Here is a 19,372-nt window from a genome sequence, read left to right as displayed (position 1 = left end):
CGCAGGTGACACAGCAGAGGTGTGGGCAGCTGTCTCTTCATTGATTCCTAGTCTCGCCTCTGAACCTGAGTTCCCACATGCATGGATTTAAGCACTGTCTTTCTGAGGAAGGGATTGTGCTCATTTTCCTCATCTCCTCTTGAGGGGCTGTTTCCCGTGTTTATTGACTCCTCGTTTGTGCCCATCACTTGCTAATGTTATCCATGCTGCCCTCTATCTCTGTGTAAGATGGGAAAGCCTTCACACTTGACTGTCTCTTGTTTTTCATCCAATGTTACTCCCTGAATATACCCTCCAGGGGTATCTGTCTTCTTCGTTCCACATCTAGCACAGTCCTTGTGTATCCACCTCCCTAAGGACTGTTTCTTTTTTTTAATATATATTTTTAAAAATTTATTTATTTATGGCTGCGTGTGTCTTCATTTCTGCGCGCAGGCTTTCTGTAGTTGCAGCGAGAGGGGGCTACTCTTCCTTGTGGTGCGCGGGCTTCTCATTGTGGTGGCTTCTCTTGTTGTGGAGCACGGGCTCTCGGCACGCGGGCTTCAGTAGTTGTGGCACGCGGGCTTAGTAGTTGTGGCTCGCAGGCTCTAGAGCACAGGCTCAGTAGTTGTGGTGCATGGGCTTAGTTGCTCTGTGGCATGTGGGATCTTCCCAGACCAGGGCTCGAACCTGTGCTCCCTGCATTGGCAGGCAGATTCTTAACCACTGCGCCACCAGGGAAGTCCCAAGGACTGTTTCTTTATAGTGATTTTATGCACAAACTCCATATGTTCTTCCTGCCTCCTGTATCCCCATGAGCACCTCTCTCTGCCCCCATCTAATTATTTCTTCCCTCTCTCATATCCTATTGTTCTGTTAGTTTTCTGCCCTGAAAGTTGACTGCTAGCTTCTTAGTTTTCTGCCTTAATTTCTAAGTCATAGATTACTTTCAGGCTAAAAGTTTCCTTCTAACCACTGTTTTATTCCTCATCATTCATTGGAAATTAAATCAATTTTTAATAATTTGACTCATCAGTGATTTAGACTAGCCCTTCTTCCCCAGTTCTGTAGTTTTGTTTTTCCCTTTTGTGGTCATTTTTATTTAAACTTTTGACCTTACTGAAACTAGAACTTCCGTCCAAAAATGTATATAGAGCTGAAGTTTTTGCCCTGATTTTTTTGGCACTGTGTTTAAGGTGGTATCTCTGGGTACTCAGGTAACCTCATTCCACAGATTTCGATCTGAAGTATTTTCACTATTGCTTCTTCTAATGATTTTGTAGATTGCAGGTCAATTTCTTATTCAACTTACCAGTGACACAGTAGTTTGTATGGCTTTTAATTTCAAAGAATATTTTTTCACTTTTTTTCTTTTTAACTGATTTTTATCTGATGTTAATTGTAACCAGATATGTTCCCTAGATAGGCATGACTAGATTTTTTTCCATTGTGTTTATAATTTAAATGGATTTTCACATCTTTGAGCCTCAGAGCCCAGATAGGAGTGTGGGAAATAGGACTCCTCAAAGGACAGAGATTAAATCTCAAAGCTCTTAGATTTATTAAGCAAACTCAGGTCCAGGGTAAAAGGGTTCTGTACCCCCAATTCCAATGTGTGGAGTTTTTTTCCTCCACACATCCAAGCAATTCTGGGACACCAAATGAGTGTCCTACAATTCAACTCAATTCTGACACTGTTTACCCAGAGATAGCATCAGATTCCACAGGTGAGGGGCTCAGTCCTGCAAGACTGTTCCCCACTCCACCTACCCAAGGTACCAGTCATAAGTCCAGGTTGTCACCTGGGCTTCTGACCAACTGGCTATAGATTGGAGGTTCCAACAACGCCTTCCTCATTTAATTTGCTGGAGTGGCTCACAGAATCCAGAGAATCATTTTACTTACTAGATTACCAGTTTATCATAAAAGATTATAACTCAGGAACAGCCAGATGGAAGAGACGCATAGGCCAAGGTATCGGGGAGGGGTGCAGAGCTCTCATGCTCTCTGAACATGCTACTCTCCCTGAATCTCTACCAACCTGGAAGCTCTCCAAACCCCATCCTTTTGGGGTTTTATGGAGGCTTCATTACATAGGTGTGATCGATTAAATCATTGGTCTTTGGTGACTGATTCAATCTCCAGTCCCTTTCCCCTCCCTGGAAGGGAGAAAGGGGAGAAAGTTCTCAGAGCCCCATCATCACCCAATCTGCTGTGATGTTTGATTTATTATAGATAACCTGTCAGCCTGGATCTCTCTTCACAGACTGTGTACACATGTCTACACATAAGGATCTGGATTATCTCAGGATCCCACCTCCTCGGCTCCCCCACCCCCCACCCTCCATCCCTTCTCTGACACTTTTCAGTCCCTCCATTTCATTTGTGCTCCTCTCAGCCCCATGCCTGACTTTGGTGCCCACTGAGTTCTTTTAGAAACATTCCACATTCAGGGATATGAAATCCTTGGTGAGGTCTGTCAAGGATTGGAATAGGGTGCTGGGCTGATCCTCCTTCCTGAACCCCTGTGCAGTCGGGGAGGCTGATGCTAACATGCAAACCTTTTTCTTTTTTACTTCTCCAGGCAAAGGGATATTGGGAAAGACTCTGGAGTAGAGTGTTAAGATTTAAGAGTATTCTTTGAATATTTGCACCATGATGGGCCTTGGAGGTGCCTTGAGGGTGGTGCTTTGAGTGGAGTAGTTATCAGGAAATTGTGAATTTTAAGGAAGTCCCGAAAGAAGAGATCACTGACAATTCAGCAATTCAGGGTGAGCTCCTAAAGGACTCTTTCTGGCTACTTAATGCCCAGAAGCCAACCCCTCACCTCTTATCAAAGCTATAGGCCACTAGGTGCCAATGAGGTTCATGTAGCATCAGATCTATCTATGCTTTTCCTTAATGTGGGGATTTGGGGTACAGAATTTAAGGAAGCACCAAAAACACTCAGTAATCAAGATAAATATTTTAATGTATTATCTTAAAAATAAAAATGATGAACAAAATCTCCCCCTCCCCCCAATCCATGATGAACAAAACTGTCAAATTATGCCTCCTCTTCACCCCTGTCTCCCTCACCATCACCACCACCACCACCACCACAAGCTCAGAAAGTTTCCTCCAAGCGATACCTGTGCCAGGGTTTGCTGGCTCGAGCCGTGGGGCTTCATTATACTACTACCACCAGGGAACCTTTTGCTCTTTACCGAAGTCCAGCCTCTCCACTCCTCAAAATCCCGGACACACAAGACGAAAGCCACTCCCACCGCCATTCCAAGTTGGCCCAAGCCAATCCCGCTCTCTCCGAAAACAGCCTTGGTGTTCCCAGTCTATAGTGGCGCCCCCTCCCAACCTCGGGGACGTAAAGCCGGTGTCGCTCCTATCTGGGCGTCCCAACAGAGCATCACCCCGCTTCCCCACCCTCCAAGTGCTTTACTCTGAGCCGCGCCCACATCGGCCCGCCTCTGGTCCAGCCCGTGCCGACCCTGGTTTCAGCTCCGGGAAGGGGACACCAGTGGAGACTTGGGTGGGGAAGCTTAACTCCCCCGCGCCGCTGACGGTCAGTGAGCACAGTCTGGTCACCCGCCGCCGCAACACCGGGCTCCAGGACCACATTTCCTAGGCTTCTCGGCGGTGTCCGCGACGCTCTCGTGGCCTGCAGATCTCATTGGCCCTCGGCGGAGAAACTGGTGAACCTCGCGGTCTGGGCACCTTAACAACGGGCTCCTAAATTTGGCTGTAAAAGAGGTGCAGATGTGAGAGTCACCCTGCCACAGAGAAGCCCACGCCCTCCTCCCTTCCACCCCAAGACTACACTCTCCAGAGGCCTCTGCGGCCACTTCCGCCCTCTCTTCCGCTCTCCCCTTAGCGTGAGGAGTTGGCGTAACAGGAACACTTCCGGCCGGTGGAGTCCGCCCGTCAGGCTGGTTAGCAACGGCGTTGGCAACGGCGTAGATAACTATTCGGGTCTTTGTCACACCTCTGCTCTTGGTTCCCGAGCTTCAGCCTCAGAATCGGTAACGTGCACCCCGCGTTCCGTGAGTGCCCAATAGTCACTGCCTCGTCCACTCAGCACGTCCTCATGCTTGTCCCGGTTTTACTCACGAGGACACGGTCTGCCTTAGGGACAAACCCTTACTCCACTGCTGGAGGATATGGGCTTCACTCTCTGGCCAGAGCTTGGGGCTGAGCTTGAGGGTGCTCCGTCACCCTGGGCCCTTTCTCCAGGAGGCTAGATGGGAATTGGCTTGTGGTGGTGAATTCTGTGACACTCCCAATCCCCAGTAGTGGGGCTCTGGAGCACACCCCGCCTGCACATGGGAGGGGTTTTCTAACTAGGCATGCTCTTTTTTCTCTTCACATCCTCAGATCTGCCTTCTGAGACTTTGCCCTTCTTCAGGGAGAGCACTCAGGAGATCAGGAAAATGGCCACGGGGCTCCTGAAAGCCAAAAAAGAGGTGAGAATTCCCGTAAAATTCCATCTTGGCTGTCAAGAGGATGAATCCATTCCCCTTTCTTGCTCTGGAGGCTGCCTTGTTGGTATTGGGCAAAGCACTTTCCTGGTCCTGGAGGAGTGGCTTACATGGAGTTTCCCTCAACATTTCTTTCTGCTCCATCCATACTTCAGTCATCCTCGAAGTAGTTAATTGTGAACAACACACATGGAGCAATTTAAATAAAAATACAGGGACATCCAGGCTTAATTGTCCAGTGATAAGGATGAAAGGCAGGGACAGCAGAGTAGACTGTGGCCTGAAGTGGCTAGGGAGGACTTCCAGGAGAAGTAGGGCTGTTTGAACTACCCCTGCGAGTCTGGTACATTGGAGAATTGGTGAAGACATACCAGTGGGAGGGCAGGAAGAATGGTTAGTCTGAGGCTGGGCCACTGGGCACACTGCCCTTAACACAGTGTGGGAAGGTCATATTTTAGGTTGATTTTTAAATAATGTACTGGTGAAGATAGAGACTATCTTCACCAGTACATGATATAGTCTAACCTGAATTTTACATTTGAGAGCATTTTCAGCATCTGGCAATGGGGAGATTTCACCAAAAATTCTGGATTGCTTGCCTCTCAGAAAATAAACTGCACTCTACTTTGGTGTCAGGGAATTTGAGCTGAACAGTGTCTGCATCATTTGGACAGGTCCTGCAGAGTCTATTTGCTATAGTTTCCATAGTATCCTCCATACTGAGGTTGAAACCATTGAAATCTAACGTTTTGCCTGTCTCTGTAATTTTTATTACCTGCCTGGCCCCAGAAGGACTTTTATTTTCCACCTCTCTGAGTCTGGGTGGCCAGGTCAAGTGCCAGGCTGAGGAGTGTAGACTTTGAGTAAGATGGAATTTTTTTTTTTTTTTTTTTTTTTGCGGTACGCGGGCCTCTCACTGTTGTGGCCTCTCCCGTTACGGAGCACAGGCTCCGGACGCGCAGGCTCAGCGGCCATGGCTCACGGGCCCAACCGCTCCGCGGCGTGTGGGATCTTCCTGGACCGGGGCACGAACCCGTGTCCCCTGCATCGGCAGGCGGACTCTCAACCACTGCGCCACCAGGGAAGCCAAGTAAGATGGATTTTGAAGGATGTTGAGAAGGGATTTGACATAGGAAATCAGAGCTATAGGCACATAGGAACTTAAGGGGAAACTTTCTAACCCCTGAGAATGGTGACTATGATGAGTTTGACTTAATTGAATGTGACTGATATTTATTGAGCACCAACACAGTTGCCAGGCTTGTTTACTATCATTTTTGATATGCACTAACTTTGTTATTTCAGATCTGCCTTCGTTGTCTTGATTTCTTGTTTTTTTAAAATAAATTTATTTATTTTAATTATTTATTTTTGGCTGAGTTGGGTCCTCATTGCTGTGCATGGGCCCTCTCTAGTTGCAGTGAGCGGGGGCTGCTCCTCCCCATGGTGCACGGGCCCCTCATTGTGGTGGCTTCTCTTGTTGCGGAGCATGGGCTCTAGAGTGCAGGCTCAGTAGTTGTGGTGCACGGGCTTATTTGCTCGGCGGCACGTGGGATCCTCCCGGACCAGGGATCGAACCCGTGTCCCCTTCATTGGCAGGCGGAGTCTTAACCACTGCACCACCAGGGAAGCCTTCTTGGTTTATTCTTAATCCTGGTCTCCATGTTAGATATTTACAATTTCCTAGGCATTATCAGAACAACTTTGAGAGTTCTGCATTTCTCATTTGTAAAATATTATATTCATCTGAAAAGTGTTAGTACCAAGAATGCATGGGAAATCTGGGGCATTTCCTAAGGTAACATTGAATCTTTGTGTGTACTTTCTTCCCCACTTATAATGTTACTAGGGAAGCATTCTGATTTTCTGGGAAAAGCCAGAAATTTGTGTGAGCTGACTTTTCCTGCTCTTAATACTTTAAAAAAGAAAAAAGAAGAAAAAGCATTATGAAAACTTGACAAAAGCGCACAAGCATGTGAATTGGTAAGTTGTTTAAGATGAAACCTGTGTGCCTAGAGGAGTACCTGGCACACATGATATGTTTGGTGCATGGAGGAACCACACCTTAAAGAAATTAATTTGAAGGAACTAATAAGTAACAAGGGAGTTTCTGTTTGTTTTGATATGTTATTTGGGGCATGTAATTAACCACATATTTCAGGGGGTTTGACAAGGATTTCCAGGTACTCTAATATGCATGACATCTGAATTACACAAAACAATTTAAGCAAATATACAGTAGGATATTAGCTATCACTGCCTGAGAGGGTAAAGTAGAATTTGTAACAAATGAGTTGGGCTGGCAGGCACATCATGTTACTAATTCTTAGTATTTTCTCCTTGATTCCATTGAACAAATTTGCTGAATGTTTACTGTTTGCAGAACTCTTGATAGACTACATTCAGTGATGTGTAAAGCACAGCCTGCACACTTATGAGTCTTGCATTTTATTTTTAGATTTCTTTATCATTGGGATTTGGTCAATTTTATATACATACACACACACACCCCTACATACATACATTTTGATAGACCTTAATGATAAGTTAGTATTGTATTAAAGCTAGTGACATTATATCTACTCAGACCCATTTTTTAATAGATGAAGGAACAACCAACATTTATCCAACTGAAAGCGATTTCTATAATAGTGCTTTGAGTGAATGATCCAATCCACTAGTTCTCAATTTGGGGGAACATTTAACTTGTTCCCAATATTTAACTGTTGCAAATAATGCTTCTGTGGTCAACTTTGTGCATGAAATTCTTTTATAGATTTGTATTTATTCTCAAAACTAAAATATGACAAGGTGAGTAGAAATAAATATTTTGAAGCAATGAGCACTCACACCAGTTGGAGCTTCGGAACCCTGCTTGTTCTAAAACATGTGATCCTATCAATTATTTCTTCCTTTTTTGAGATTCCTTTCTTCCATCACCATGTTTCACTTTACACTATGCAGTTTTTTTGTTTTTGTTACACTGTGCAGTGTTACATTCCCAGGGTAGACCTACCAGTGCAGATCTTCTTCTCTCATGTGAATGTTCACAATAATGTCCTGATTTGTTTCCCCATGCTGATATGTTCCTTTGCTACCCATTGCATCTGTAATCCTCACATCCCCCAAACATTACAGTAACATCACTTTTCTGTTCAGAAGTCTTCCTTCAGTGTCTCAACAACAGTGTCTTAGATATTCAGGGCAGTCTTCACTTCAAATGTGTTCTGTTTATGGCATCATGTTCTGACTATTCATTCTGAAAATGTGTTTATTGCCAGCACAGTGAAGTAATCTCATATACACCTTTAATTTAGATTAAATTCACTTTTTAGGCACTTGGCTGGAAAAAGAGAGAAAAATAACTATTCAAGTCATGCAAATAAATCTATCCTCTGTCACCTAATGACTTCATGCCTGGGAGGCAGTGAGAAATGGGAGGACTGAATCTGTTGCTGTGTGAATCTCTCTTAGGCGTTTGTGACAGCATGAGCATCTTGGCAATCAATTAACCTTGATCTCAGGGTTAATATTACTTGCAAAGTATTTTTCATATAACATGACTCCTTTATCAATGTACAGGTTAGCCTTTGCTTCATAACAAACTACCCAAAACTTACTGACTTAAAACAAAATAATTTAGGGACTTACCTGGTGGTCCAGTGGTTAAGACTCCGTGCTCCCAATGCAGGGGGCCTGGGTTCCATTCCTGGTCAGGGAACTAGATCCCGCATGCTGTAATAAAAGTTCCCGCATATCGCAACTAAAAGATCCCACATGCTGCAATGAAGATCTCACATGCGGCAACGAAGATCCCGAGTGCTGCGACTAAGACCCGGTATAGCCAAATAACTAAATAAATATTTAAAAAGAAAAACAAAATAATTTATTAGCACACAATTTGATAGGTCAGCATTTTGAGCTGGGCACAGATGGATGTTTTGCAGGTTTCACTTGTGCTCTTGTTGCTGCAGTCAGCTGGTGGTTTGACTGGGGCTGGGTGACTATCCATGCATGACAGTTACCAAGCTGGTTGTCTCAGGTGTGTTGGTTTTTCTTGGTTCTTCTCCATGTAGGCTTGGGTTTGTTCTAGAGACTCTGCTTAGGCTTGATCAAACGATGGTCTTGGGTTTCCCTGCACAGCAAGAGAGAGGACAACCCCAATGGACAAGCACATTTTAAGCCTCAGCTCGTGTTATGTTTGCTAATGTCCCTTTGATCAAAGCAAGGCACATAGCCAAGTGCAGAGTTGTGGAAGGGACTAACACAAGGGTGTAGATATAGGGAGATGTTATACAGTGGGGTTCATTACTGTAACTACCCTCTGGTCCCAGTGATCCATGTCCTTCCCTTGTGCAAGATAAACTCACCCCCTCCCAGGATCCCCAGAAGTTTCACCCTCAAAGTCCAGTATCATATGCATATCAGTCTGGATGTGGCTAAGGCTTCTTCAGTGAAACTCTTTTTGAGTCAGAGATGTATACTAAAAAGACAATTTATTTGTTTCCCTCTACCCCCAACTACCCACCTAGCACACAGTGGTGAGATATGGACAGGAAAACTGCAATATACACTCCCATTCAAAAAGGGAAGGAGTTGGAGGCACATAGGAGGCCTCTTCATTTTGAACTGTCTACATCCCTTTTAGTAAAGCTGATATGACTTCTTTAGAGTATATATATATTTTTTTTAATTTATTTTTTTTTTATTTATATATTTTTGGCTGCGTTGGGTCTTTGTTGCTGTGCGTGGACTTTCCCTAGTTGCGGCGAGCAGAGGCTGTCTTTGTTGCAGTGCGCGGGCTTCTCATTGCAGTGTCTTCTCTTGTTGCAGAGCATGGGCTCTAGGCACGTGGTCTTCAGTAGTTGTGGGGCACAGGCTCAGTAGTTGTGGCTCATGGGCTCTAGAGCGCACCCTCAGTGGCTTTCGGGCTTAGTTGCTCCGTGGCATGTGGGACCTTCCCGGACCAGGGCTCGAACCCATGTCTCCTGCATTGGCAGGCAGAGTCTTAACCACTGTGCCACCAGGAAAGCCCTGATATAACTTCTTTAAAAACTCTTTGGGTTTCCCATGTATCAGATTATATTACTCTATTAAACAAAAAGCTACAATCACATTTCCTTTCCAGATAGGCCTCTAATCTTTGGGCAGGGTGTCAGTGCTATGGGACAATACCTGCAAGAATCTCAGAAGCCCTTTTGTCTACTAGGTATCACCTTAACAATTTCAGAGGTCATAACATTTGGGTCTTTTAGCCAAACTCTTGATCTTTACCCTGAGGCCATTTCTTATTTTGAGACTCTTATTGGCTGGAGAGACTGGAGATGTAAAACAGTTTTATTTTCCAACCCAGCAAGTCCTGGCTTGTCTATATTTCCTCTAACTTATGCTTGCGAACTGCTTAGTTGTTTCTTTAACTCTTCTCTTTCTATACATTATCATGTATAGAAGCTAGGTAGAAGCATCCAACTGAAGCTTTTAACAGGCTTTCAGGAGATCTGTTTAGTCAGATGTGAAAATTCATTAGGTATTTTTTCTTTATTCTAAATTAGTCCCCCAGACTGCTAGCTATGTTGCTACTCAGTGGGAGAGCTTTGAAATGGATCATCCAGTTAGTGTTTACCATACCCTCCCTACATGCATGGGTCTCAGACAAAGAAACCATGACTCTTTCTAGAGCTGCAGGAATACCAGTTGTATTAAACTTGTTGAAATGATGTAGGTTGGTCTGTAACGTAGCTCCTTTGTCAGAGATTTTCAAGGTATGTGTGTGTGTGTTTATTCTGAGGAGGATCTATAAGATCAGATCACTACAGGGACTGGGCAGGAACTTGAATGAGTGAATAGTCTTTTTCTCTCTAACATTTAACTATGAACAGCTTCAAACATAAAGAAAAAAATGCAAAGACTTGTACATTGACATTCACATACCCACCACCTAGATTCAGTAATGAGTATTTTGCAACATGTGCTTTACCACCTGTCTATTCACATGTGTAGTCCTCTACCATCAGTTCAAGGGTAGTATTCAAATATTGCCTTAAATGCACAATAGAGGACAGAGTTTCATATTCCTTTGACCTTTCAGACTTTCTGTAGGCTGCTACAACCTGCCTGCTCTCTTCCCAACTAGCCACTTTTCACTCTTTATTCCCTCCCATCTCACATGCCTTGTCTGGAGTACCTAGCCTTCCTTGCCCCTTCATCCTTTGAATCCTGCCTAGCCTTTAAGACCAAGATCATACTGCCCTCTCATGAAACCATTTCTGATCTCTGTATCCTACAGTGACCTCTCCCTCTCCAGATTCCTCTGACCCAGTGATTTGCAACCATGACTATACACAGGAGCCCTTAAAAGTATAAAAGCCTTATCCCTGAAGAGTCTGATTTTATTGATTTGTGGTGGGACCCAAGAATCCGTAATTTAAAACACCACACAGAGGGCTTCCCTGGTGGTGGTTGAGAGTCCGCCTGCCGATGCGGGGGACGCGGGTTCGTGCCCCGGTCCGGGAAGATCCCACATGCCGCGAATCGGCTGTGCCTGTGAGCCATGGCCACTGAGCTTGCGCGTCCGGAGCCTGTGTTCCGCGACGGGAGAGGCCACAACAGTGAGAGGCCCGCGTACCGCAAAAAAAAAAAAAAAAAAACGCACAAAAAAACACCACACACAGAATTCCCTGGCAGTCCAGTGGTTAGGACTTGGCATTTTCACTGCCGAGGGCGTGGGTTCAGCCCCTGGTTGGGGAACTAAGATCCTGCAAGCTGCGCAGCACGGACAGAAACAAAACAAAAACCCAAAAAACAAAACAAAAAAAACCCCTCACCACACACTTACTGTGTGGAGCAGTCAGTTGTCTGAGTCCTTACATTTATCAACTCATGTGATCCTCAGCACAACCTGGGAGATAAACACTGTTATTCTTAGTTCAGAGAAGAAGAAACTGAGGTGCTGAGAGGTTAACTAATTTGCCTAAGGGTACACTAGTTGGGGACAGATAGGTTCCAAATCCAGGCAGAGTGTTTTGAATCCAGGCTCTTCACCACCATCCACTTCCATTCCTCAGGCCTGAGCAGTGCAAGTGGCAGTGTGAGGGAGGGGAAGGAGTGAGCCCTGCCTGAAGTATACATAGTGATGGGTTATTCATCCCCTGCCCCAGAGGCTGAGCTGCTTCATGTAGAACATAAATGCTTAGACCAAGTAGTCTCTGAGATTCTTCAAACTCAGCAAGAGAATTATTCTTTTAATGTCGTGTGTATGATGTCTTCCTCCTCTTCCTGCTTAGATTTAAAGCTCCCAATGTGAAAGAACTTTTGTTTTTATCCCCCATAGCAGTGAGCCTAGCATGTTGACAGTGATAGGTGCACAATGATGCTGGCTGGAGAGAGATGGGAGAGTAATGGTCTTTGAGCTATTGGCACGAAGGTCATGTATGGGAGGAGAAAAATTCTTTTTTTCATTGGCTGTAAATTAGACACAAGACATATTCACAAGAGAAAAACAATCGGAAATTTATTAACATGTGCATCATGCATACACATGGGAGTACTCAGTGATGGGTAACTCAAAAGGGGTGGTTAGAACTTGAGCTTATATAGCATCTTAACAAAATAGCAATAACTTTAGAGAAGTGACAAGACAAAGGAAAAGGACTTTGAGTTTCTAGGCAGCAAACTGTGGGAAGGTTAATAATATATGGGGGAACTAATGGAAGATAAGGGCTAGTTAGTAAAGGTTTGCTATGTAGATTTCTCTGGTGCCTATCCCTGGGCTGATAAGGGTCTAGAGTTGTATCTGGTGATTAATTTCTGTCCTCCTGGTAGAGAGGGGAAGGGGGACACCTTTGCAAATTTATGTTCTGCTTTTAGGCAAATAGGAGAGGGCAGAGAGCTTTTCTTGTGTCTGCTTATTAATTGCCTTCAGCTCAAAATAATCCTTATGCCAAAGTGGCATATTTTAGAGTGGTATATTCTGTTACCCTTTATTCATCATCCATAGTAAGGTCTAGAAATCTTCTCTACCTCCTCAGGGATGCCTTTTGATCTCTCATCCTGAGGTGTGGACAAGGCAGACTCCTGGATGAGCAGAGGTGTGTTTTGTGTTAAAAGGCATTCATGGCGTTCGGGGATGTGGCTGTGGACTTCACCCAGGAGGAATGGAGGTTGTTGAGCCCTGCTCAGAGGACCTTGCACAGGGAGGTGATGCTGGAGACTTATAACCACTTGGTCTCACTAGGTAAGAATGGCTTCCCATAGCACTTAAAGTCTGGCTCACAGTATTTTCTATATGTCACAAAGAAAGGCTACTCACAAAGCAGCTTTGTCTTAGGGTTGGGCTTCAAAACAAAAATTTACCTTTTTCCTCAGGTGGATCTGGATTCAGTAGAGTTGAAAGCAGGTAGATTTATTCATATTGTGTATGCCACTCTGCATTTTTTTTTCTTACTTTTCTTACTTTATGCCCCAAACCCAGGAGATTTTCATTCACCGTGTTAATATGCTGTTTTTCTGATTGGAGTCACCTTTTCTTACTCAACCCTTCTACTGCAGGGAGTTCACTATTCATAGGTCCTCTGTATCACCCTCTGGGTTTCCCTCCATTTTGTCTCTGAGTTCTGGAATGGCCCCTTGAGGTCATAACCAAGAGTCTCCTTCTTTTCTTTCCTTATGAGCAGAAATTCCATTTTGCAAACCAAAACTCATTTCTCAGCTGGAGCGAGGGGAAGAGCCCTGGATAGAGGAGAGGCAACGTCCGCCGAGTCTCTGTCCAGGTGAGTGTGACACAGGGTAGTTGGAACCGTCTGCAGCATGGCAGGTAGGGAAGGATGAGGCATCTCTCAGGTACTGGGAGGAAGCTCTTTTCCAGGCCCCTAGGTCCCTGGTAAGGCTGCCTGGCATGACCTCTTTTCCAGAATATCATCTTCAGTTAAGGGAGGGACTTTCCTGGTTTCTTTGTCGCTTCCCTCCACCAGGAAGCCTCCCTTCCTCGCACTTCGCATTGTTTTCTGCGGAGGATACTTGTGACCAGTTCAGTCTGCTGCCATTTTCAGAAGTGGGCTTCATCCTATTTATTTTTGACTTGATATTTGGAAATTACTTCAAAATTACAGAAAATTTGCAAAAATAAAAATAGTACAAAGAACATTCTTATGTCCTCTACACATACACATATATGTATAAACAGATATGGCATATATATTTTTATAAAATGGCATCATAAAATCACCTAATATTTCACCCAGTTTGCTTTATCATTGGCTTGCGTGTCTCTTGTGTGCCTGCTCTCCCTTCTCCCTCCACCATACGTATGTGTATGTATTTATGTATATGTTTATGTATATATATTTGTGTGTACGTATATATGTAGGTTCATATGTGGATGTAGGTTAAAAGATTTTCTAAGAATGGTGATATTCTCATATAACCACAGTACAGTTATCAACTTCAGTAAACTTAACTTCAACACAATAATTTTATCTAATACCTGCCATCTACCTCTCATAATCATCAGTAGACACAGTAGTATTTTTTCCTCTCCAGAACATGACCCAGTAGTGCATTTACGTGGCATATCTATTTAGTCTGTCTTAATATAGACCATTTCAATAACCTCTCTTTAGAAGTATACAGTTCCACAGCTCCTTTTTTAATAGCTTCATTGAGTTATAACTTAAATACCATAATCTACTTATTGTAAGTGTACAGTTCAGTTATTTTGAGTAGACATTCCATCACTCTAAAAAGTTACCTTGTGCCCATTTGCATCTATTTCTCCTCCCATGTGCGCTCTAGGAAACCAATGATATGCTGTCTCTATAGATTTGTGTTTCTGGACATTTTATATAAATGGTATCATAAAATATATATTTGTCTTTGTATCTGGCTTCAATACATAATGTTTGAGGTTCAGCATAATGTTTTTGAGGTTCATCCATGTTGCAGCATGTACTGGTAATTCATTCCTTTTTATTGCCATATAATATTCCACTGTATTGATATACCACATTTTGTCTAGCTATTCACAGGTTGATGTGAATTGGATTGTCCACTTTTTGGTTTGTGAATAGTGCTGCTAGGAATAGTCATGTACCAGTCTTGATGTGGACATATGTTTTCATTTCTCTTGGGTAGATAACTAAGACTAGAATTTCTGGATTGTATGGTATGTTTATGTTTAACCTTTTAAGAAACTGCATAATTATTTTCCCAAGTGGCTGTACATTTTTATTAGCATTTATGTTTTACATTTCTATTATGTTTATATTTTCTATTTTTGCATTTTCTAGTAGCAGTGTTTTAGAGTGTCAGTTTCTCTACATCCTTGCTAGCACTTGGAATTGTCTCTAATTTTGATTACAGACATTCTAGTGGGTGTGTAGTGGTATTGCATTGTGGTTTAATTTGCATTTCCCTAATGACTGATAATGTTAATCTTTTCATGTGCTTATTAACCATTTGCATATCTTCTTTGGTGAAATAGCTACTCAGTTCTTTTGCCCATTTTTAAGTTGGATTGTTTGTCTTCTTTTTGAGTTGTAAGAATTTTTCATATATTCAAGACACAAGTCCTATATCACATACAGAATTTTCAATTATTTTCAACTATGGAATGAAGTTTCAGAAAAAAGACAAGTCTGTGGATTGTCTTTTCATTCTCTTAATGGTGTCTTTTCAAGCATAAATGTTTTAAATTTTGATGATGTTCAATTTAACAATTTTCTAATGGATTGTGCTTTTTGTGGTGTAACTATGAAGTTTGCTTAACTCGAGGCCACATAGATTTTCTTCTTTGGTTTCTTCTAGATGTTTTATATTTTTAGCTTTTACACTTAAGCCTGTGATCCATTTTTAGTTAATTTTTATGTGTCATGTGTGGTGAAAGTCTAAATTCATTTTCTTGCATATGAATATTCAATTGTCCTGGCAGTATTTGTTAAAAATAGTATGCTTGACATAGAGAATGGACTTGAGGACACGGGGAGGGGGAAGGGTAAGCTGGGATGAAGTGAGAGAGTAGCATGGACATATATACACTACCAAATGTAAAATAGATAGCTAGTGGGAAGCGGCCACATAGCACAGGGAATCACCTCAGTGCTTTGTGACCACCTGGAGGGGTGGGATAGGGAGGGAAGGAGGGAGACGCAAGAGGGAGGAGATGTGGGGATGTGTGTATATGTGTGGCTGATTCACTTTGTTATAGAGCAGAAACTAACACACCATTGTGGGACAATTGTGCTCCAATGAGGGTGTTAAGAAAAAAAAAAATAGTATGCTTTCCCTCATTCACTTGCCATGGCTCCTTTGTCGAAAATCAGTTGACTGTAAACGATTCATTTCTGGACTCCTAATTTTGTTCCATCGATCTCTGTGTTTCTTCATATGACAATAGCACACTATCTTCATTACTGGGGTCTTATATTAAGTTTTGAGGTTGAGGAGTGTAAATACTCTAACTTTTTCAAAATTATTTTGGCTATTCTATGTTTTTTGAATTAGCACATAAATTTGGGGGTCAGATTGTCAATTTCTACAAAACAAAACAAGACTTACTCTTGTTTTGATAGGGTTTGCATTGAATTTATCAATCAATTTAGGGAGAATCACTGTTTTAATAATTTTGAGTCTTCTAATTTATGGTTGTCTATTTAGGACTTTAATTTTTCTCAGCAATGTTTTAAAATGTTCACCTTACATGTCTTGTAATACTTGTGTCAAATTTATTTCTCGATATTTTATTATTATCTATGTTATTGTGAATGGTATTGTTTTCTTAATTTCATTTGTGGAATGTTCATTGCTAGTATGTAGAAATACAATTGATTTTTGTATTTTGAGCTTTTATCGTATTACCTTATTAAATACAATGATTACTTATTGTCTCTTTATTGAGGATTCCTTGGAATTTTGTACATCCTGGCTCCTATAATCTGTGAACAAAAAAGAGATTTTTTTTTCCAATTTAATTTTTTAATTTAATTTTAATTAAATTAATTTAATTTCCAATTTAATTTTCCAATTAAATTTTCCAATTTAGATGTCTTTAACTTCTCCTCTTCCTTGTTCTGCTACTCCCCTCCTTTAGCCTTTTGGCTAGAACTTCCAGTGCAGTGTAGAATGGAGTTGTTGATAACAGACATTCTTGTCTGGTTTCTGAACTTAGAGGAAAATATTCAGTCTTTTATCATTAAATATGATGTTAGCTGTAAGTTTTATATAGATGTCCTTTATCAGGTTGAGGAAGTTCCATTCAATTCCTAGTTTGTGGAGTATTTTTTAAGAATGGGTATTGGATTTTGTTAGATGTTTCTGCATCTGTTGAGATGTTCATGTAGTTTTTGTCTTTATTTTGTTAGTGTGGTGTATTTCATTAATTGATTTGCAGATGTTAAATGAGCTTTGCATTCCTGGAATAAATCCTACTTTATTATAATGTATAATTCTTTTTGACTTGCTGCTGGATTTAGTTTGCTAATATTTTGTTAAGGATTTTTTCACCTCTGTTCATGAAGGGTATTTATCTGTATTTTACTTTCTTTTTGATATCTTTGTCTGCTCTGGTATCAGGATAATGACTACATATAATGAGTGGTGAAATTTTCTCTCCTCTATTTTCTGTAAGAACTTGTGAAGAATTTGTATCATTTCTTCTTTAAGTATTGGTTAGAATCCCCCAGTGAAGACACTTGAACAAGGGCTTGTCTTTGTGTGAAGACTTTTAATTACTAATTCAATCTTGTTACTTATTACAGGTCTATTCAGATACTCTAGTTTTTATTGAGTTAGTTTTGGTAGTTTGTGTTTTTCTAGAATTTTTCTGTTTTGCCTTTGTTGTCCAGTTGTTGGCATAAAGTTGTTTATACTACTTTTAATCCTTCTAATTTCTGTGAGGTCAGTAATGATGTTCCCTCTTTCTTTCTTGATTTGGTAATTTCTGTCTTCTCTATTTTTTCTTGTTCATTCTAGCTAAAGATTGTTCAATTTTGTTGATCTCTTCAAAAATCAACTTTTAATTTCATTGATTTTCTCTACTCATTCTGGTTTTCTATTTGATTAATTTTTTATAAATGTATTATTTCTTTCCTTCTGCTTATTTATTAATTTGCTCTTTTTGTAATTTCTTAAGATAGAAGCTTAGACAGTTGATTTGAAACCATTCTTCTTCCTTAATGCAGGCATTTAAACCTATAAATCTCTCTCTAATCACTTCTTTAGCTACATTCCATAAATTTTTTTTCATCCCATAAATTTTATTATGCTGGGTTTTGTTTTCATTCTGTTCAAAATATGTTTCAATTTCTCTTCTGATTTCTTCTCTGTCCCTGAGTTACTTAGAGGTATCTTGTTTAATTTCTACATATTTGTGGATTTTCCATCTTTCTTTCATTTGTTGATTTCTAATTTCACTCCTTTGTGGTAGAAAAACATGCTTTATATAGCTTTAACGGTTATTTGTTTTTTGGCCTAGCATATGATCTGTTCTGAAGAATGGTCTATGTGCACTTAAAAAGAATATGCATTCTGCAGTCATTGGATAGAATGTTCCATACATATCAGTTTGGTCAAGTTGGTTTATTAAGTTTTCTGTATCCCTGGAGATTTTCTGTCTAGTTGTTTCTATTATTGAGAATAGAATAGTGAAATTTCCAATTATTGTTGAATTATCTAATTCTTCTTTTAGTTCTGTAAGTTTTTGTCTCATGTATTTTGGGGCTCTGTTTTTAGTTGTGGATACCTTTATAATTGTTTTACTTTTTTGATTTATTGCCCTTTTGTCTTTATGAAATACCTCTCTTTTTGTCTAGCAATAATCCTTGTCTTGAAATCTATTTTGTGTACTATTAATATAGTAGCCATTCCAATTCCCTTGTGATTATGTGATTACTGTTTGCATGGTATATCTTTTTTCATCCTTTTAACTTTTAACCTACTTGTGTTTTTGGATCCAGAATGTGTCCCTTGTAAATAGCACATTGTTTGATATTGCTTTTTTAATCTAGTGGGATAATCTCTGCCTTTTGTTTGGAGTGTTCAGTTTGTTCATATTTAATATAATTATTGATATGGTTTAAATCTGCCATTTTGCTATTTATTTTTAATATGTCTCATGTCTTTATTTCTCTAGCCTCTTTTATGGCATATTGTTGGTTTTTTTTATTTAAGTGTACTATTTTCATATCACTCTTGATTTTAAATTTGTTTTGGAGTTATTTCTTAATGCTGCTCTAGGAAATAAAATATGCACCTTAATTTATCACAGTCTACCTCTAATTAATACTAACTTAGTTCCGGTAAAATATTTATACATATATTATAAAGCCAACAATATTGTGTTATATTTATTGCCTTTTAAATAGTTTTTTGTATTTTAGAGAAATTTAGAGGAAAATATACATATGTTATCTTTTATATTTACCCACATATTTGCCAGTTTCAGTGGCCTTCATTTCTTTCTTTTCTTTTCTTTTCTTTTGATCCTGCTGCGTGGCATGCGCAATCTTAGTTCCCTGACCAGGGATCAATCCTGCGACCCCCCGACAGTGGAAGCACGGAGTCTTAACCACTGCACTGCCAGGGACGTCCCTCAGTGGCCCTCATTTCTTCTTGTGGATTTGAGTTAGTGTCTCGTGTCATTTCTTTTCAACCTGAAGGACTTACTGAGTATTTCTTATAAGGCATGTTTGCTATCAACAGATTCTCTGAGTACTTGTTAATCTGAGAATATCTTTATATCGATTTCTCTTTTTTTTGGCTGCATCATGTGGCTTGTGGGATTGTGAGATTTTAGTTCCCTGACCAGGGATTGAACCTGGGCCCTCAGCAGTGAGAGCTTGGAGTCCTAATCACTGGACCTCCAGGGAATTCCCTCAATTTCACTTTTGAAGCATAGTTTTGTGAGAATAGAATTCTTCATAGATAGAAGT

At 40.9% G+C, this 19,372-nt stretch overlaps 1 protein-coding gene across 1 annotated transcript in view; it reads left to right on the top strand.

Annotated features, from left to right (window-relative positions):
* The first annotated feature begins 1,712 nt into the window (after nt 1-1,712).
* Nucleotides 1,713-19,372, top strand: part of ZNF875 (zinc finger protein 875) — a 40,176-nt gene continuing 22,516 nt past the window's right edge. Inside the window, exons 1-4 of the mRNA XM_022586280.2 lie at nt 1,713-3,995; nt 4,348-4,436; nt 12,558-12,684; nt 13,124-13,219. Coding sequence (XP_022441988.1) covers nt 4,404-4,436; nt 12,558-12,684; nt 13,124-13,219 — 256 coding nt within the window. The 5' untranslated portion in view covers nt 1,713-3,995; nt 4,348-4,403. The remainder of the gene's footprint in view (nt 3,996-4,347; nt 4,437-12,557; nt 12,685-13,123; nt 13,220-19,372) is intronic.

This window comes from Delphinapterus leucas, chromosome 20 (genome assembly GCF_059928025.1).
Source record: "Delphinapterus leucas isolate spDelLeu-1000000601 "Yukka" chromosome 20, BTC_Dleu_Yukka2, whole genome shotgun sequence".
In the NCBI taxonomy this organism is placed as follows: Eukaryota; Metazoa; Chordata; class Mammalia; order Artiodactyla; family Monodontidae; genus Delphinapterus; species Delphinapterus leucas.
The sequence above is the reverse complement of the archived record's forward strand: the minus strand, read 5'-3'. Positions and strand labels throughout refer to the sequence as shown.